The 19152-nt window shown below is 51.0% G+C and overlaps 7 protein-coding genes across 7 annotated transcripts; 1 reads left to right on the forward strand and 6 right to left on the reverse strand.

Annotated features, from left to right (window-relative positions):
• Positions 1-269: 269 nt before the first annotated feature.
• Positions 270-6357, reverse strand: BU24DRAFT_366563 (putative polyketide synthase). Its single transcript, XM_033524312.1, has 4 exons — positions 5767-6357; positions 4120-5708; positions 1841-4050; positions 270-1761 (listed from the first exon to the last, which is right to left on the reverse strand). Exons 1-4 carry the CDS (start codon positions 6060-6062, stop codon positions 472-474), a joined length of 5385 nt encoding a protein of 1794 aa, XP_033385380.1. The 5' UTR covers positions 6063-6357; the 3' UTR covers positions 270-471.
• Positions 6358-6425: 68 nt separating this feature from the next.
• On the forward strand, positions 6426-9047 carry BU24DRAFT_387972 (GMC oxidoreductase). Its single transcript, XM_033524993.1, has 4 exons — positions 6426-6979; positions 7050-7339; positions 7405-8754; positions 8814-9047. Exons 1-4 carry the CDS (start codon positions 6796-6798, stop codon positions 8850-8852), a joined length of 1863 nt encoding a protein of 620 aa, XP_033385381.1. The 5' UTR covers positions 6426-6795; the 3' UTR covers positions 8853-9047.
• Positions 9048-9556: 509 nt separating this feature from the next.
• On the reverse strand, positions 9557-10201 carry BU24DRAFT_460141 (putative scytalone dehydratase; the record flags this gene model as incomplete). Its single annotated transcript, XM_033531794.1, has 3 exons — positions 9557-9928; positions 10005-10102; positions 10177-10201. 3 exons carry the CDS (start codon positions 10199-10201, stop codon positions 9557-9559), a joined length of 495 nt encoding a protein of 164 aa, XP_033385382.1.
• BU24DRAFT_142339 (uncharacterized protein) lies at positions 10069-10842 on the reverse strand. The gene has a single exon (XM_033521147.1). The coding sequence runs from the start codon at positions 10758-10760 to the stop codon at positions 10248-10250; it is 513 nt and encodes a 170-aa protein (XP_033385383.1). The 5' UTR covers positions 10761-10842; the 3' UTR covers positions 10069-10247.
• A 590-nt stretch (positions 10843-11432) lies between these two features.
• Positions 11433-12394, reverse strand: BU24DRAFT_407124 (putative versicolorin reductase; the record flags this gene model as incomplete). The annotated part of the gene is made up of 3 exons (XM_033525796.1): positions 11433-11567; positions 11651-11977; positions 12062-12394. 3 exons carry the CDS (start codon positions 12392-12394, stop codon positions 11433-11435), a joined length of 795 nt encoding a protein of 264 aa, XP_033385384.1.
• Positions 12395-12969: 575 nt separating this feature from the next.
• Positions 12970-14817, reverse strand: BU24DRAFT_420070 (uncharacterized protein). The gene has a single exon (XM_033527386.1). It carries the CDS (start codon positions 14546-14548, stop codon positions 13259-13261), a length of 1290 nt encoding a protein of 429 aa, XP_033385385.1. The 5' UTR covers positions 14549-14817; the 3' UTR covers positions 12970-13258.
• A 1025-nt stretch (positions 14818-15842) lies between these two features.
• BU24DRAFT_420072 (uncharacterized protein) lies at positions 15843-17697 on the reverse strand. The gene is made up of 2 exons (XM_033527387.1): positions 17247-17697; positions 15843-17051 (listed from the first exon to the last, which is right to left on the reverse strand). Exons 1-2 carry the CDS (start codon positions 17484-17486, stop codon positions 15903-15905), a joined length of 1389 nt encoding a protein of 462 aa, XP_033385386.1. The 5' UTR covers positions 17487-17697; the 3' UTR covers positions 15843-15902.
• Between the last annotated feature and the right edge of the window lie 1455 nt (positions 17698-19152).

Consider the following 19152-nt stretch of genomic DNA (forward strand, 5'->3'; position numbering starts at 1 on the left):
GATTACTTTTGTGTAATCAAATTGGACGGTAAATGCATTTATAAATGTCAAATGCTCACCGCATGTCACGTGTTTTGGATCTCCGACATGATTACTTGGTCTCCGAGCTCCGAATCCCCACGATTTTGACACGACGAGCGTACGGTCTTATCGATAAGAAGAATTTATTGAAAGATAATTGTGATCAACTACGTTGTATCAATGGTTGTGTGGATCGTCAAGTTCTTATTTTTGTCCAAGTGTAGATAGTGGGAGTTGATTGTAAATTTATTTGAATTCGTTGAAACGTAAAATTATTCTATCTGAAATCTAACAAGAAATGATTTTAAAATCATCTCGCCATTATGAGATGATAAGAAATACTATGGAATATGACCCGCGCCCAAACCCATTACAAAGGAAATTGACCAAAGGAAATGCAATTTGCCTCATTATAATCTATCTCTCTCACACACTCATTTCTCAAACCACCTAAGAGTGGTACTCATCCAACCAGCTCCTCAGGTCACCAATTGTGGGGTACTCGAGGAACAGACTGCCGGTAACGACAACACCAAGCACCTCACGGAACTTCTCAGCAATGACAAGGGACATGAGAGAGTCAACACCCAAGTTGGCAAAGTTGGCGTCGTCGGTCAAATCAGCGAGATCCAATGCGGATTCCTCGGCGATGATGCGGATAGCCTTAGCAGTGGTGGTGTCAGAGTTGGCGAGATCTGGAACCTCTGCGGCGGCAGCAACGACCTTAGGCTCGGGAGCGGCAGCGACAGGGGCAGGAGCAGGAGTAGGAGCAGGAGCAGCAGCCTTAGGAGCGGGTGCAGCTGGGACGGGAGCGGGCTTAGCGACAACAGGAGCAGGTGCCTTGAGGGCAGCGACCGGAAGAGCGTGCGAGGAAGGTGCAGTAGCAACCGGAGGTGCCTTGGAATCATCTGGCGCGGAGAAGAAGCGGCTGAGCAAGATTCGCGGGTACCTGCGGAACTTGATGCCACCGACCATACCGATGATCTCGCTGTCTTGGAAGATGTAGACCTGGCCCATGTAGACGGAAGGATCGTCTGCAGTAGGGATCATCTTCACGTAGGAGCGGTACTTCTCTCCTGCAACGAGGGGCTTCGCGAAGCGCATAGACTCCCAGCCAGGAGTGACACAGAAGTTGTTCTTCTGGTCGATAGAATCACTGACGTTCATGATGAAACCAGCCAAGTGAGCTACGCTGTCGATGAAGTAGGGAGGCACGGTCCAGTTTCCGCCCTTCTCGGTTGTCAGAGTAACGTCGGCGAAGGCCTCGAAGTCGTTCAAGACGACGGACTGCATGCCACGATACTTCTGGTGGTAGTCAACCAAGTTGTTGGCGAAGAGCAGGTAGGCGTAGTTGTGGTTGAAGCGGTTGGCAACACCCTGCTCGGCAAGGCGCTCGAGCTGATCGATCCTGCTCTGGACAAGATGGGTCAGAGGAGCCCAAGAGGTCTGCCACTCTTCAGCAGTGCCGTAGATGATGTTGGCGGTAGCGAACGGCTCATCGATGGCAGCGCCGTTGGCGTGGCAGTTGTACCAGGTCATCTGGGCAACACGAGAGTTGATATCAGCCGTGGTCAAAGAGACCTGGATGATTTGAGAAGTGTTGGGGTTAGCGTTGGCAACAAGGCCCTTGACAACCTCGAGGTTAGCAATGTCAAGGTAAACGGGCTTATTGCCATGGGTGGGGACGAGCTTCTTGTAGAAGTACTCTCCGAGAGTGTAGGCAATATCGGCGTGGATAGACTAGCAATTGTTAGCAAATATGTCGTGTTGTAGGCTGGTCCTAGCATAATTGCTGGATCTTTGAACATCAAATACTTACAGAGGTAACCACACCACATCCGTTCATCTTATGACCCCAGGCTGCAGCACGGAAGTCTGGGTGGGCAAGATCGGATTGCATCACAACAGCACCGGCGGAGCCAGAAAAGGACTCGTCGATGATGCGCTGAACAGTCGAAGTGCTCAGAGAAGACTTGGCTGCAGGGGGAGCCTCGATTCGGGCAGGGTTAGCAGCCGCCTTCTCGGCATCATAGTAGGTGTTGCCCTTGGTCAAAGCCCAGTCGCCATTGTACTGGATCCAGTAGGTCTTCTCGTTCCAAGCATAGGTTGGCAAGTCGAGGAGGAAAAGCGACTTCTCGAAGGGGCTGTTGAACTCGTTCCAGTTGACTGGAACACCTGCGTTGTGCAACGCAGCAAGACCAGCTGCCATAGTGGAGAAGTTGTCCTCGCCTCGGCGGAGAGAAGCGACAGAAGCGTTAGTAGCTCCGAGGTTCGACTTCACGAAGCCAACGCAGACTGGGTGGGGACCAATCTCGATGTACACAGTGTCATCATCCAAAGTGCCAATCTTCTTAGCGGTCTGAAGAGCCTCGAGGAAGTTAACAGTCTCGCGAGTAGCACGGCGGACGTAGTTGCCATTGACCGTCTTGTCGTCGAAGATGACCTTGTTGACAAGGGGCGAAATGACAGGAAGGTTGGGTGCCTGGAAGAGGACTCCGCTCTTGGCAATAGCCTCAAACTCATCCAGAATGGGGTCAGTCTGGGCGGAGTGGAAGGCAAAAGCAACATCAAGGCTGAAGCACTTGTAGCCATCGGCCTCGAGAACAGGTGTGAGAGCAGCGATCTCAGCGACTGGGCCGCTGAGGACAGTCTCCTTGGGGCCGTTGATGCAAGCAATCTCGTAGGGCAATTTCTTCTCAGAGACGCTCTTCTCGATCTGCTCGATGGAGGCTCGGACTGCCAACATCTTGTGGCTACCAGCCTGGCACTTGGCCTCGAGCATCTTAGCTCTCTGTCCAACGAGGTAGATGGCATCAGAAGCGGAGAGAACACCTGCGACGTGGAGAGCGGCATATTCACCCAAGCTGTGGCCAACGACAACGTCGGGCCTCACACCGAGAGAACCCCAGTACTTGGCAAGTGCAATCTCAGTGCAGACAAGAGCAAGCTGGGTCATGACGGGGGAGTGCTGGTGCTCGCGCTCATGGCTGCCATCAAGAACAGGAATGAACGAAGGGAAGCCTTGTCCGATAGCGATGGCATCCAAGAGTTGGATCTGGGATCGGAAGTAGGGCGACTGGTGGTACAACTCCAAGTTGAAAGACTTGAACGATGCTCCTTGACCAGTGAAGGTGAAGGCAACTGGAGGTGCGCCAGTGCTGGGGATGGGCTTGTGAGAATCCCAAGTCTTCAAAGCCTTGTTGAGCTCCTTCTTGACCTGCTCAATGGAAGAGCAGTGGGCAGCCAGGCGGTAGTTGTGGTGGTAGCGACGAGCTGTGGTGGTGTAGGAAAGGTCCGCCAAAGAAGTCTCTGGGTTTGCCTCGAGATAGGCAAGCATCCTCTCGAGGTTGCCCTTGAAAGAAGCCTTGCTCTTGGCTGAGATGGCAACGACATGCGTGGGGCGAGTGTCGGTGCCGATTCGCTTCTTCTCAGGAGCGTCCTCAATCAGAACGCTAGTGTTACCACCGGCGGCACTAAAGTTGTTGACCATCGCAAGACGCTTCTTGCCATCAACTTGTTCCCAAGGAGTCTTCTCGAAAGCGATGCGCACGTTGCGCTTGTCCATGTCCTTGGGGAACTTGGGGTTGAGGCCATGCTTGATACCAACGTGAGGAGGAATAGCATTCTTCTTCAGCATCATGAGCACCTTGACCAAAGCAGTAACACCTGCAGCAGCCTCGGAATGGCCGACATTGGATTTCACAGCACCAATGTACAAGGGGTTCTTAGCACTGCGGCGCTTCGCCAATGGTGCGAACACATTGGTGACGGACTGGATCTCCTCCATGTCTCCGGCTTGAGTGCCAGTTCCGTGCATCTCGACGAATCCAACGTCAGTGGGGTTGATTGCTGCACGGTTGGAGACAAGGTTGCCCAAGTAGGCCTGGTGACCAGCGTGGGGGTGAGTGATGGAGATAGCCTCAGCGGAGTGGTTAGTTCCGGCAGCGAGAATGACGCCCAAGATGTTGTCATTGTCAGCCTCAGCATCTTCAAGACGCTTCAAGACAACGGAGGCAACCGCATCAGCTCCTAATAGATTGTCAGTATTGCGAAACAAAGATGTGGTGGATCACAACAAATAGGAAGTGGAATACTTACGGCAATAGCCGTCGGCCTCAGAATCCCAGGTCTTGCAAGCATTGGGTGTCTTGGTCAAGAAATGACCGTTACCAAGACCAGCGAAGGCATCAGAGTTGGAAAGCACGTTGGTGCCACCAGCAACAGCCATATCAATGTCTCCAGCCCAAAGAGAGGTGCAGGCGGTTTGTATGGTTGCCAAACTCGAGGAGCAAGCAGTATCAATGTTGTAGCTTGGTCCGGAGAACTTGAAGAAGTAGTTGATCCTGCCTGGTCCAAAGGCACGGCAACCACCGGGAATGAAGTAGGTGCTGATTTCCTGCGCGGAGTTGACCTCACGGTAGTCGTCACTAGCCTGTCCGTAGTAGGTACCGATACGGTGCAAGTCAGTGGAGGCAGTGCGGTTTCCAACGTATCCAGACCTCTCAAGTGCCTCGTAAGCGGTCACAAGACCAAGTCGCTGCATAGGGTCGGTCTGCTGAGCCTCACGTGGAGACATGTTGAAGAAGGGAGCATCGAATAGACCAGGCTCGTCGATGAAGCAGCCGTATGGAGTTGGCGAGGTGTTCATGCGCTTGCCAGTTGGGTCGTAGTGAGAGTCGACATCGAAACGATCAGCGGGAATCTTGCGGTGGACATCGAGTCCATCCTCAAGAAGCTGCCAGAACTTTTCGGTATCGGTGGCACCACCAGGCATTCTGCACGACATACCAACAATGGCGATCTTGGACTGGAGGGTATCGCGGTTGCTTGGGTCAAGCTCCTTGTTGATGGCGGGGTCCTTGCTGTTGAGCCACTGTCCGAGCTCTTGGGTAGAGACATTCAAGCCGGAGATCTTCTTGAGAGCTCCAGCGAGCTCGATGGTTGGGAGAGAGGATCGGTAGAGGACAACCTTTGCGCCCGCCTTAGCGTTCTTCTGGGCGCGCTGGGTGACAGCTTCCACGACCTTGTCCCACTGGATGGCCTGGGTCATGATCTCGTAGATGATGTGCTCGAAAAGCTCGGTTGCGGTCTTAGCAGGGTAAGGCTTTCCAGTGCTGGTAGAGAAGACGGGGACGCGAGGAGTGTATTGAGCGTTGATGCGCTCCATCGAAGGAGTCCTGACAATCTGGCGAACATGCTCTTCATTGTAGATGTGAGCGGCATGGCACAAGCCGGAGTACACGGGCAGGGCAATGGACCTGGTGTCACGGAAGAACTCGATGGTGCTGAAGAGAGTCTTTAATCTGGCAGGAGGGCCACTGATTGTGACAGAGGTGGCGCTGTATGCGCTGATGAAGATCTTAGCGGCCTCAGGAGTGCTTTCGCGCTTCTGGATGGTGTCGAGCTGCTCCTGGACGTTCTTGGGGGCGACATTGGGGAGGACGTATGCCCAAGAGTCCAATGGGCCATCATCGTTGGGGTCACGATGCTGCAAGTTCTCAGAGACTTGGTTGACGAAGACACCGAGACGGAAGGCCTGTCGAAGGACCTGAGCACCGATGACAGGGAGGTCAGCGACGGTTGCGGCCAATGAGATGGCAGGAGTTGCCAAAAGTCCAATACCCAATCCGGCAAGGTAGGTGTTGGTGTCAGTGCGGCCAAAAGCACTGGGATTAGATTCGTAGTAACTATGGAAAACATTAGATATTTGATTCTCTCGTCATCGTGAGAATAATCATGACATACGCAATGAGAGTTCCAAGCTCGGCGACGGCAAGGAGAATGCCATCAGCAGAGCCACCAAGAGCACCCTTGCGGAGTTCAGCAAACTCGACAAATGTAAGGATGCTCTCAAAGGTGGGAACAAGCTGCCTGAGCTCTGTTGGCAACTGCTTAACCTCCTCACGGATGGCTACAGTGCTCTCCCTCAAGAACCGTGCGAGGATGGGGTGTTGTCGGCTCTTGCTGCGCTGATGAAGCTCCCTGTAGATGTTTGGGAGTTCGTCGAATAGAAACTCGTTGCTGATGTAGATGAGCTCCATATTTCCTGATCGTGGTGATTCTGCCACGAGATCCTCTATAAATGGGTAAGTCTAAAAAATATTGAACAAGAAAGGTATAATGAGGTCGAGTAGGCGTGGTATGGTATGGTATGAGATGTCGAGAGGATGGAGAGTGTAAATGGAAAGAGGGCTGGTCGGTCTATAATGTGGAGAGGTATGGTATCAGCCTGGGGCTTTCGAATGATGTACCTTTGAACGAGGAGACACCTTTTAATTAAGAAGATGAATACCATATTCCATTATCGCCAATGGATAATAGAATCACCGACCCATCCGATGTATGATGTTGTTCGCCTCCATCGCATGTTTCTCTGCAAGGTCGGATCCCGAGTCCCGACCTATCGACGTCGAGCGGTCAGATGGGAAATGTCGGTGGACTTACAATCTGACGTGAGTACACAAAGTCGCACCAGCAATTATGTCAACGGGCGATCGGACGTCCAAGCTCTTTCCGGCCTCACTGCTTATGTTCCGATTCCCTATTCACCCATGGGGGCTTCACTCGGACCATGCGAAACCGAGTACCGGTTTGCAGTCGGTACAAAACCATTCTATTCCCGCAATATCAATTCCACGACTCAACGACAACATCATTTGTGCGAGTGACAGTTTCTTTCCTCAGGCTGTATATCTCTCTTTTTTTGTTGCATTTGCATTTGTACACTAAACCCTTTCTTTTTCAAAGTCTGACCCTCTTTTCAATCTTTTCGAGATGATCGCGCTGTCGTCTCTCCTCCTATTGGGTGGGCTATCCCTAAGCCATGCTCTTGCACTCCCTAAGTATGCTTCTCGAGTCAATGCGCGTGCTGTAAATACTACTAGCTATGATTTCATTATTGCCGGAGGTGGAGGTGCTGGTTTGTCAATCGCGGATCGATTGACCGAGGACCCCAACAGTACGTCGAAGGAACCTGATCAAGCCATTGAAAATCTGGCTATTATCTTCATATGCTAATAAACGAACAGTCAACGTGCTCGTCATTGAAGCTGGTCCATTCGACAAGGGCGACGACAGCGTCGAGATCCCTGGCGCCTGGAACCCTCTTCCATATGCATGGCCCAACCTGACTACGGAACCCCTGACTGCTCTCAACAACCGTGAAGAGATCGTCGTCTGCGCTAAGGTAGTCGGAGGAGGTAGTGTGATCAATGCTATGAACTTGCTCCGAGCTACCGTTGCCGACTATGATGCATGGGCTACGCTTACAGACGATGATTCTTACTCGTGGGATGCTGTCCAGCCCTACTTCATTAAGGTCAGTGTCTCCCGATTCAAAAATGATCCTTATCCAGCTCTAGACTCGCGACTAACATCTTACAGAGCGAGAACTTCACCGAGCCCGAAGCCGAATATGCTGCAGAGAACAACATCACTTGGGTTGACAACCTCCGAGGATACGAAGGGCCTGTCAGATACACCTACGCCAACTTCGGATACCCGGGTCAGGGCAACTGGTATTCGGCAGCGACCTCTGTCGGCATCAAGCCTGTTGAGGATCCCGCTACAGGAAAGAATGCTGGTATCTTCTGGGTGCCAGTCGCTTTGGACCCAGATGACTTGACTCGATGCAGTGCTCGTTGCAACCACTACGACCGCGTCTCGGACTCTCGACCAAACTACCATGTCATTGACAGCACGAGAGTGTCCAAGATTCTTTTCAACGGAACACAGGCCGTTGGTGTCGAATATCTTGTCAGTGCCGACGGTGAGGTCTCCCAAGCATTCGCTTCCAAGGAAGTGCTCGTCTCTGCCGGTGCCACCCACACTCCTCAGCTTCTCCAGCTCTCTGGTATCGGACCGAAGGCACTTCTCGATCAGTTCGGCATTCCCGTTGTTGTCGACCTTCCCGGTGTTGGACAAAACTTCCAGGATCACTCTTCCGTCAACATCCTCTACAACTTCACAGACGTTGTCACTCCCAACTCTGGATCCCTCATTACCAACGAAACCTTCAACGCTGAACAATTGGCAGCCTACCAGAACCTTGAGTCAAGCGCCTACACTATCATCAGGGGCCTCGGCTCGGTCTTCACCACCGTGTCCTACAGGGACGTCTTCGGCGACGACAACACCGTCCTCGACGAAGCCAAGGCGCGTGATCCCGCCGCGTCTCTCCCCGAAGGTACCGATCCCACTGTCATTGCTGGCTACGAAGCGCAGCGCAACATTCTTTTGGAACAAATGGACAACCGCGACATGGCTGTAGCCGTCATGGCCTTCGACACCTTCGCAGGCGTCATGGTCTCGCAGGTCAAGCCCTTCAGCCGTGGAAGCATCAACATCAAGTCTACCAACACCTTCGACGAGCCCGCAATGGACTTCCGTACCGCCACCGACCCTATCGACATCCCCACCTACGTCGCCATCATCAAGAAGCTCCGCCAGATCATGGCCGCCCCTGACATGGCTGCCATGGGACCCATCGAGGCCTTCCCTCTCTTGGGCGTCCAGAGCGACGAGGAAATCGCTGCCGCTCTTCGCGCTTCTCTCGCGCCTTCCTCCGCTCATCAGTGCTGCTCTGCTGCTATGTTGCCTCTGGAGCACGGTGGCGTCGTGGACAGCAACCGCAAGGTCTACGGCACCACTAACCTTCGTGTCATCGACATCAGTGCCTTCCCCATGGCCCTCTCCGGAGGCCCCATGGACAACATCTACGGAATCTCCGAGAAGGTAAACACTCCCCATTCCTCAGCATCCTACCTGAACCATTTCGCTAACATTTCTTTTAGGTCGCCGATGACATCAAGAAGGACTACTACTCCTACTAAATACTCCCTTCTAATGCTTCATTCACTTGAGGCTGTATAAACTGTAGACGTACGTATATGTTGTATTAGACATCTATATATGGTAGATAGACCTTTAGATCGTTTTATTGTTGTTGTTTTCTTTTGTTTTCTAGAGCCGTTACATTCGCCGCTCAAGACTGTGTTCGTTCCAGACATGAGCGGTTGAGCATTTACACTTCTATGTATATATATCTATGTATATGTGGTCCTTGCTGGCCCTACATCAATAGACTTATCTGTCTCAAAGAAGCTTGCGTTTGTTGCCTTTGTTCGTGTGAAATTCGCTCCAATTTGAGCATTTGCAGCAGTGGTTTTATTTTCTCCATTCATGGCAGGCATCCTTTCATGGAGTTATACTTTTTTTATTCAATCGAGAGATAGCAGTTTAATCGTAGTATATGCCTTGCCATAGATCAAATAACCTGTTTACATTAGGGACTTAGAATGTTCGAACAATGGAATCCAAACTTCCATATTTGGCCGCATTAACCTAACGTAGAACTCAACTTGCCAAATCCAGTAATAATTCAGTTGTAAACCCAATGGCCAATAGTTAAGTCATAGTCACTTGGTGAGGAAAGATAATAGAATTATTCATTGCGCAATCTTCTGAAATGCTTTCTTTCTATTCTAAATCTAATTCTATCCCAGCCAAATCTATCCCATCATCTCCCACAACCCTATCATAGATCCTCCTCCTTGCCGTGCTCAAAGATCTTATCGTGGTCATACTCAGACCAACGGATATTCGGCTCGACGCCCGCGAACTTCCAGACGCCCTCCACCTTGCGGTAGAAAATGGTGCTGCTGCCGTGCGCGTGGCCCTTGACAGAGACCTCCGTCAGGGCGTCGTCGGCGTACTTCTGATGCGCCACGCGCATTTGGTGGTACCCTTTGACCTCGTCATCGCTGACCTTCTCCCACTTGGACGCACCGACGAAGTGCTGCGTCTTCAGGCGAGGGTTGCCCAGGACATGGGGGTTGGAAGCCATGACGATGAATTCGGAGGCGGGCATGGCTTCCCAGAGTTTGTTGAGAAAGGCGCTGTAGTCGATCTAGGCAAGAGGGCGTTAATTATGGGGAGGAGGGGTGAGGACAATTGGATGGGTGTTGGTGTTGGTGGGTTCTTACGCGTAGAGTGGGGGAAATGCATTTGGTGAGGCGCTCCCAGTCTTTGCTGTCGTAGCTCTCAGCCCATTCGAAAAGGGCGGCCTGGCAGCCTAGGATGTCTGCGCAATCGTCGCATTCAGCATCTTGAACTTTTCATGATTTCCCTAGTGCAAGGGTAGGAAACAATACCCACCTTCAATTGATGGAAGCTTCGACATGGTTAAAATTTGATGTCGCTCGTAATACTCGTTGGGGAAAATGGGGTCAGCTGCTCAAAACAATAACGGGTTGGCAATCAAAAGATGATTTCCAAAAGTCAAAAGTGAAATCATTCAATTCGAGCCTGAAATTGGAAGGATCCCCATGCATTTCACATGTCCCACACACGCCATCTGACTTCCGTCTCGGAGCAGTCTGCATCGTAAGGCCAGCCATCGCTACGAGCGCTTTCGCGACTCCGCAGTGAACGCTCAATGGGGCATTGGACTTGGAGCTCGGAGGGCCGATGGGGGGGTGGTTGGTGCGTGGGCAGCGTGGCCGTCTCGGGGGTCTGACCATCTTACAATGTCGGTCGGAACGACCCTTGATCCTTACCGAATTCCGATCCTTTGAGAATCCTTCGTCGAGGGGGTTTCTCGCTACGATGCTGACATGATTTACGTAGGTGGCGATCTCGAGAGATTGCGGTGGCTGCTGCGAGACAGACTGGTAGGGAGGTAGGCACACAGTTATTTGTGTGTACAGCAATTGGGTGGTTGTCCTACGCGTGTACAACATTCTCACATTGCGTGAAGGAGATCATCAATGTGAGGGGTAATAAGCTGAAAACACACCGCCCACCCTGGCCAACCATCTGACCCGACATAGCATACCTCTGTCTTTCAATGCCTCAGGCGTAAATGGAAAATTGCCGGAAGGATTCGTCGATAGCATCATTGCACTTATGTTTCCCCACAAAAGCTTATACTTCTTGGGAAAGTTTTGCGTAAACGAACAGTCCCAACACATGAAGCAATAGAGTCGCATATTGTAGGATTTTTGTTCGCGTGCAATAATGTGGAACCAACAAGGCCATGCAAAATGTACGTTCCGTTGGCGAATTCGTCGCAAACGAGGTCTGAACGAATGCAAGTGCTGCATGAGATGATTTCGACCAGGCAGGGTAACAAGCATGCTAAGACAAAAGACAGCCTAATCTCTCGTTCATGGCGAATGATAGCGAATCGGTGCATTGCTTGCTCACCAATCGCTACAGCATATGATAAGAGCCATCAATCACAAGATCCATGGTAGGGAACCAAACATTGTGCGCAAAACAGCTTTGAATTGCTAACTCTCTTCGAAATATATATTTTATCTAAATGTATAACCATGCACAGCCCAAAAGATCTATAGTTCCAAAACAAAAGTGCTCATTATTACATGAAAGTGATCATGGGATGTAGCTGTTTATGCAGCACCACCGTCGATGGTGATGGTCTTGCCATTGACCCACTCGCCCTCCTTGGAGGCCAAGAAGCAGACGACGCGGGCAATGTCGAGAGGGTATCCGTTTCGGTGAAGAGGGGAGGCGTGAGCGGCCATCTAATTTCGTAATTGATTAGCTTTCAATGAATCACTTGTATTTCGAGCACCGGTGAGGTGTAAAACATCGCGCGTGAACTTACCTCCTGGAGCTGCTCGGCGTTGTAGTTCTCGCCACCTGGGATGTAGTGCTGGGCGACATCGTGGAACATGTCGGTGACGGTACCTCCGGGTGCGACAGCGTTGACGGTGATCTGCTTGTCACCGGCGTCCTTGGAGAAGACCTTGACGAAGGAGTCAATGGCGCCCTTGGAGCCAGCATAGACGGAGTGCCTGGGGACGGTGAAGTCCTTGGCAGTGTTGGACGACATGAGGACGATACGGCCACCCTTGTTGAGGTGACGGTAAGCTTCACGAGCAACGAAGAACTGGCCACGGGTGTTGATGTTGAAGACACGGTCGAACTCCTCCTATTGGTTGATCAGTAACTGTGTGTCAAGGATGCCTTCATGGAAGTGCCCATCTCATGCGCAACTACATGACATTGAACTTACCTCAGTAACCTCACCAAGATGTCCAAAGCTGACGACACCGGCGTTGCTGCAGACAATGTCGAGTCCGCCGAAGTGAGCGATAGCCTCGTCCATCAATTTGGCAGTCTCGGAAACGTTCTGGATGTTGGCCTTGAGGGCAATGGCCTCAGTGCCGAAGCTCTTGATGGTCTCAACGACCTTCTCAGCAGACTCCTTAGAGTTGGCGTAGTTGACGACAACTTTGGCACCGCAGCGGCCGAGCTCGGTGGCCATGGCAGCTCCAATGCCTCGTCCAGAGCCAGTGACGAGAGCGACCTTGCCATCAAGGCGGAAGGGGATGTAAGGGGCAGACATGTTTAAAGATTACGTGAAGAAGATGAAACTTTTCAAAGAAGATATCAAAGTAAGAAGTAGTTGTGAGGAGTAGCAATTGTATGAAAGTGCAGATGCTGAGTAGATGATCTATAACTCAGTTCCATGCATCTCACGATACCTTCAAATACACAACCATTTCTGCTGATCGGTAGTGACTGAGTCCGTAGGACCCCACACCGAACACGCTCTTACACCTAAGGACAATCGGACGTCGGGGTACCTATACCGAATCCTGTCACCTTGGCCGGTGCGCGTTACCCCGGGAGGCCACATGCGTGGCTGGTGGCGAGGTTTGAACCTCCGACCACATCGGCCTCGGGTGCTTAGCTATTGTTCTTCCGCCTTACGAGGCAAACTAGTCCTATGTTTGAACTGGCCTGAAAAGTGGAGATAGTTCGTCTTTTTTTTGTTTTGAGGATCTACAGGTACCTGTTTAATCTCCACATATCGTGAATCAAAGTTGGCCATGGTTCATTCGTTGAAAATGGATATTTGGTTTGCGCATAGCTAAATCAGTTCAGGCATACACAGCGAAATAAGGCAGCACTTGTAATGTAGAAAATTATGAAATTCTGATATCTCAGCGAAGTGTATATAGCAAAGGTCCGCACAATCCCATCTCAATCAAAAAATATCATCGCATCCGTAGCAGTGGTATCAAATCCCTGCTCATTAACTCCGTTCCCCGTTCCCAATGCAACGCTCTTCTATAAGGTTGATAATGCAGTTTGAAATCCGTAGAATCGTAACGCAAATGATCATGTGCCATGCAGTCAATGCGAGGCAAACTTGATTCGAGAATATCGTCGGTGAACTTATGCACTCGACGTCTCATGTCTTCAATTAGTCCCTCCTCAGGTACGAAGCCATCGACAGAGAGAGCTTCTTTAGTCTCCGCCTCATATCGGCTTCCAATTGTTCCAACATGTTTTCCGAAAATGGCATGGAGGCATCGCCCATGGGTTGATCGACACCAGCTTCGGCCTTGATCAAGTCCTTATTGGGAACAATTCCCGCCGCCCTGATGTGCTCCTTCATCTTCCCCGAGAGCTGATTGACCAGCCTTTGAACCCGGTGGAGCTCTCCGAGCACCAACTGAGCTGCCGTGTATCGCGAATCCTCATCCAACGGATTTTCCAGCCGTGGTTGAGTGGAGTTCGCAGCAGCATCATAGGAGTCTAGGGCTTTGAATACTATGAGTGACAAGATGGCAAGCAAATAACCGCTTTGTACGCATGAGCACTCGAGCATGGTGCCTACAGCATCAATTGCCTGCTTGTTTGTGGCAATGACGGCTTCCATTGGTGGTGCCATCTTCTCTGGGGGTGGTGAAGGGCTGTTCCCTGCACTCTTCATCTTGGTGTTTTCACAAGATGTCTCGGTAGTCGACATGGATTGGGGGAATAGCTGTTGGAGCAAGCACATGGCTTGCATCATGCAGCAGCCGAATGAACTGGAAAAGCCTTGAGTGAAGCTTGAGATGTCGAGGTTCAATTCGGGCATGGGCTTCTTCAAGTCGGTAATACCTGAATCAGGACTTGATACACTGTGGCTGGTCTTGATGTTGTCGTTGAAGGTTGGGTCCATGCCTCCACTTGGCATGTTGAAGAAGTCGGCGTCCAATGGAGCCAACATGTCGGTACCAGTAGAGTCAGGCATCCATAGACTTGTAGGAGAAAGGAAGTAGTCGTCGATATCAGTCATCATGTCGTTCAAGTCAACGGGTGTGAGCATGGTGGAGTCAAGCCCAGAGGAAGGGTTCGAGGCCGTTGTCGAGACCGATGACGCAGTCTTAGGCATGGGTGGAAAGTCATCTCCAGAGCTGGCTGCGGCTTCCGCAGCAAACCAACTGTTCAAGTCGAGAGGGTCCAATTGAGGTTCGGCAGGAAGGGAAAAGCTCTCAGGTCGTCTTCGCTCCGAGGGACGACGATTGTTGTCGTACCGACGGCCAGCACGCCTGGTTGCAAGATATTGACAGGTGATCCCACGCTTAGCACAGCGGGAACATGTAGGCTTTTGCTTGTGACATTTTAATTTCGATGCTGCACAAGCCTCACAGCTGTCACGCAGCTTCGGTGCAGGTGCAGGAGCAGGTGGGGTAGAAGCAGTGGTAGCGGGGTTTGAACTGAACATTTTGAATTGAGATGTGAATTGAATGTAGACTTTGATACAGGTAAAAGAACGAGCTGTCCATGCCTTTTGATATTTGATTCTGATGTTCCAACATCTGTTACGTCGAGCCATGCACGCGCAAGCCAGCTTAGACCTCTCAAGCACTATGCACAGCTGCTTATGGGCACAGACCTACAAGCCACTAACTCGGTGAGAGAGAATGCCCGTGGAAGTGGGTCTGCAGGGAGAGTGGGGATTACCACGAGCGTGAGAGACTGGAGAGCAGTCCGTGATCATCTAGGGATGGGCAGGTGGTACTGTGTCTGACAGGGTTCTAGCGGGGGGGAGGGAGGCATTTCACCCATTCCAATGCCACTTTTGCTATCAACCTCATTTTCAGGGTTCCGCACTTGCAGCATGGAGACATTTGCTCGTGGTCAAATCTCAGCCTCAAGTCGCACAACACCGTCTGCTCGCAAGGCTATTTGCCGAAATATATTAGGTGCCCTGCGTTTTGGGGTAAAGATCGTCGGTAGATCTTACAGAATCAAGCATCACGGCGCCAGGTTATTCTCCACCATGGATAGCTAAGTCCCCGGGAGGCTTTTGGAAAACAGGAAAGGCGGTGATGGATCTACAGAACCATGAAATGCAATCTTATCGTGTTTGAGATTGCGAGGATAATGCGAGATACATATGCACCCATATCAAATAGCATCTATACATGAAGCAATGTTACTGGTACAGCAACTTTGGTACTCATTCTTTTGGTACTAGATATCCCAATGCACTATTCGAAAGGAGTATGTCCCGTATTATTATGACATTGGAAACACTGGGTGGCTGTGACGCCAGTGCTTACTAGAGGTGAACCACTTTTGCAGTAGACACTGATCGTTTCCCTGCATACAACAACCTTGCGAGGGCCGTTGCCTGGCGGCCAATAGGAATATTAGCAAAAGCCACCCAAAGCGAAAGGGCAACGAGTCATTACATAGGTCATAGTAATGATTAGCTCCAATTTCCTGCACGTTCAATGGCGTCGCTTTCTATGCGATATCGACAAGATCATATCCCGGTTCCATTATGACCTACGCATGCATCGCACAGGCGTCAAATGAGCCTATTCTTAACGCATTAGGGTATGAAGCCCAAGGATTTGCACATCTATGGTTAGCCTTAGGGCATGAATCCGGCATTGGAGGAGAGATCTCGTAACCCAAAATACGCAAAGGTCAAGGAGAGGTTTCCATCTAGGGCCGTAAGGCAAGCTACTAGGGGAACGTTGAGGGAACTATCGATCATGCCATGCATGGAACATTTCTAGAAAAACCTAACTGTATTATCTAAAGCATTGCCCTAGTGGACACAACATCTAAGCTGCATTAAGTGGCCTCTCCGAGTGAGACTGATAACGAATCCCCAAAGCCACCACAGAAGAGTTCCGAGATCGGAGCTGTTTGATCACGACCAGGCGGCCGTTTGCATCATGAACACTGTCGACCAAATCCATAAGCTCCTGCATATTGAGGTCGCGTTCGTTCGCTAGTTGTAGCAGGGATAGGTCTCGTAAACGAGCCATGCTTTCAACCTGCACATCAACGGATCCTGGATCTGGTAGAAGACGCGGTGTGAGAATGAGCAGAGCTGATCTGTTCCCTTCCAGGACCCTGAGATGGGACCGGAGTTCAGATAGTATCCTCTCTCGGATTGGGACAATGGGTGGGGAGGAAGACGTGGAGAGGCGGACCATATAAACGGCAGCATCCTTGATCGTCTGCGGCGCGCCGTTGGGCCGCTTATGCACCGAGATCCTCCGACCAGGGTCAGGAAATGAAGGCGATATTGGAGCAGACGGATCCTCGGTCTGGACAGCAAACGATAGCGCGGGGTAGAGGTCTGCCAATGCCTGGATGGCACATCTGTTACCTGTGTTGGTTCTGCCTGGGATGGGGCCACCGACGTCAACGACGCATGAGTTCCCAAGACCTATCCAGTCCAACTGACCAAGCAACTCGGCGGCAGCGTCGTCGGTGTCTCCCACGCTATTGAGATAGGCGGGCCATTGACGCTGCAACCTCTTTCTCCGCTCAAATGCGAGTTGGAAGGTCGAATCCTCCGTTGGGGAGCCCCTTGTCGCGAGGGTATACGCGCTGTCACCTGCATCGCACGCGCTGCCATCGGCGCCGAAACCAAATGCTCGAGCCGTGGAATGCTGTCGCGATGCCGCTGCCATGTGTAACGCGGACGGTGCTATCGTCTCAGCGAGGAACATGGCGGCGTCCAAATGGGCTGGACGAGTGACAAAGCTCGCTGACAATGCGGTGTGTTCTATGTGGCCCGGTTGAGGTTCGCGCAGGAAGCCTGCGATAGCCATGATCCTCACCACTCGGCTCAAGTGAGCTTCGGGTACATCCGCAAGGTCAGCCACGTCCTTGATTGGCACACTGCAGTTTGCACCAAGTGGGACGAAGGCAAGAACTTGAAATTCTCCTAGCCATTGGAGACATGCGAGAAGTTGGTTCTATGCAAGTGTTAGAATCGGCTCGACTGAGGGTATTGTAGCGGCACGATGCGTTCCGTTCGTCATGTCATTGTGGCGTCTTCTGCATTCCTTCCGTTCCTCCATCATTTGGAATAATGGAAAAAAGCTTGACTGACGACGCCTCTCAGAAGAAGGCAAAAGGGGGGAAGATAACGGAGGAAGGAATATACTGACCTGGCTAGCGAGTTGTTGGAGGAAAAGTGTCGGCTCCAGTTGGAACAACAGAGTCTGAAGATGGCCCACCGTAGCAAGAATGCTCCCTACAGTGCGAGTGCGAGATTCGGGGGTTGCACCATTCGTAGAGCAATCCGATGCCCCAATGCCCGCGTCCCGACATTGGTCGGCAAGGACTTGAACCGCACTGCCCAAGTCGATAGCATGCGATTCCAGCTGTTTCTCGAAGACTGATTGCATGATGATATGATCGGATACGGACAACAATAATGGTAGAGAACGGACAAGATACAGATTGAACGAAACGGACAGTGAGCTTGTTCTTCAGGACTCTCCGACCTCCATCTCTCGAAACAAAGTTGAGCATTTCATGGTGGTCCGCAGCTTACGCAGTGGACATGCAAGGCCCGACTTGCCTGTAGATCGTATGATACCGTACTCACCGAGAACGGATGTCGGACCTGAGTATGCGCAGTCGCGTCAATGTGCAGGGTACAAACCTAAGGGCTGACTACCGATCCTGTGCTCGCTCCGACACATTGCCAAACATATCATGACCATATCTCAAAAGCCATCCCATTTAGCACAGTTCATAACCTATTCAAGCCAAGCACGGATGCGAATACGAAACCACAATGCGCCAATGCAAGTAATAGGTACCAACTACTCTTTAGGCACCTAACCCTCCATTGCCATCACCCTTCATGACAGCCAAGCTCATAACCCTGGCCCTAACTCTTTGACAGAGCAAGTTTATGTATGCATACCAATTTTGGGACGCGTTCAATAGTTTGCAACAAGTTTTACGGACGTTATTCTGTTACGGACGTTATTCCACCTCAGAAGGATTCACTTCCTGACTGCAACAGGCGCAAATTCATTTTTCCATCCTATGAAAAAATTAACTACCATCTTTGCCTGTCCAACCGAAAACTATGACATAACGAAGGAAGGCTTCTGTGCATCGCCAGCGTGCTTGGACACGACAAGGTTCATAATCCCCGAAGCTTATGCGCAACAACTCGGCGTTCAACTTTGGCGCCGACTCCCCATCTCAGCTTTCTAGTTTGTGGTATCTGCGCTGTACCTTGTAGCGAGAAGGCTGAAATGGAAGAGCTGCAATATGGTGTCGCAATCAACTGCCACTCTAAAACAACTCGTATAAACTACTCGAACCTAACTCTGCTGGTCCTCACCATTCCCCAGTGTTACAACCGCTAGCATCGACAATTTTGCCTCTGGCTAGTGTTGGTGGCGGTCTGGGGGATGCGCCAAAGTAATTTAAGCAATCAACCCCAAGCTGGAGATCGTGCTTACGTTGCGGTCGCTAGGGAGAAGCAGCCTCGAGGATATTTCTCAGGTTATAATCGGTAATAAAGATCTTTTGAAACTCTGACTACTGCAGGCTTCAAGCAGATTCTCCTTCTGAAATCCGACGTCGCATGTCTACATCGCAATGGACGAAATACTTGACGCTTCGACCATGAGCATTTGGAGCATAGCTGTGATTGCCGAGTACGAGGTTCCCGCAGTGGAGACTGCGGCGATGCCCGCAATGCCTTTGTGCAGGAGATCTACAAAGCGGGTGGCTTTTGCTGGAGATACAATCGAGGATTAGTAGCTGGATCTCATTGCCTCAATTAGGTTACCTCCATCGATCTATTAGCGTCGGGCAACATCTTTAGGACAGCCACATTGCGATCTCAAGACTCAAGAGCGACTTAGAATGCTTGTGGTGCTTAAAGTGCTTTTTGGCGTAGCTTCCATGCTGCTTATGCTAGGCGGCCTTTTGACCAGGACTTCAAACGGGCATTTCCAGGTCGGCAAGTCCGTCAAGTATAGAATTCTAGAAGATTAGTGCGCACGGCTAGTTTTCAAAAGTCTCTGTGGAATTTGGCAGCATTAA

Source organism: Aaosphaeria arxii (assembly GCF_010015735.1).
Source record: "Aaosphaeria arxii CBS 175.79 unplaced genomic scaffold BU24scaffold_3, whole genome shotgun sequence".
In the NCBI taxonomy this organism is placed as follows: domain Eukaryota; kingdom Fungi; phylum Ascomycota; class Dothideomycetes; order Pleosporales; genus Aaosphaeria; species Aaosphaeria arxii.

Excerpts from the sequence above, each read along its gene's own strand:
- BU24DRAFT_366563 (XM_033524312.1), bottom strand. The coding sequence starts at position 6,062 with ATGGAGCTCATCTACATCAGCAACGAGTTTCTATTCGACGAACTCCCA. Across the intron at positions 5,709-5,766 it reads GAGCTTGGAACTCTCATTGC|TTACTACGAATCTAATCCCA; the intron begins GTATGTCATGAT and ends TGTTTTCCATAG. Across the intron at positions 1,762-1,840 it reads GATGTGGTGTGGTTACCTCT|TCTATCCACGCCGATATTGC; the intron begins GTAAGTATTTGA and ends AACAATTGCTAG.
- BU24DRAFT_387972 (XM_033524993.1), top strand. The coding sequence starts at position 6,796 with ATGATCGCGCTGTCGTCTCTCCTCCTATTGGGTGGGCTATCCCTAAGC. Across the intron at positions 6,980-7,049 it reads ATTGACCGAGGACCCCAACA|TCAACGTGCTCGTCATTGAA; the intron begins GTACGTCGAAGG and ends ATAAACGAACAG. Across the intron at positions 8,755-8,813 it reads TCTACGGAATCTCCGAGAAG|GTCGCCGATGACATCAAGAA; the intron begins GTAAACACTCCC and ends CATTTCTTTTAG.
- BU24DRAFT_142339 (XM_033521147.1), bottom strand. The coding sequence starts at position 10,760 with ATGTTGTACACGCGTAGGACAACCACCCAATTGCTGTACACACAAATA.
- BU24DRAFT_420070 (XM_033527386.1), bottom strand. The coding sequence starts at position 14,548 with ATGTTCAGTTCAAACCCCGCTACCACTGCTTCTACCCCACCTGCTCCT.
- BU24DRAFT_420072 (XM_033527387.1), bottom strand. The coding sequence starts at position 17,486 with ATGCAATCAGTCTTCGAGAAACAGCTGGAATCGCATGCTATCGACTTG. Across the intron at positions 17,052-17,246 it reads TCCAACAACTCGCTAGCCAG|AACCAACTTCTCGCATGTCT; the intron begins GTCAGTATATTC and ends ACACTTGCATAG.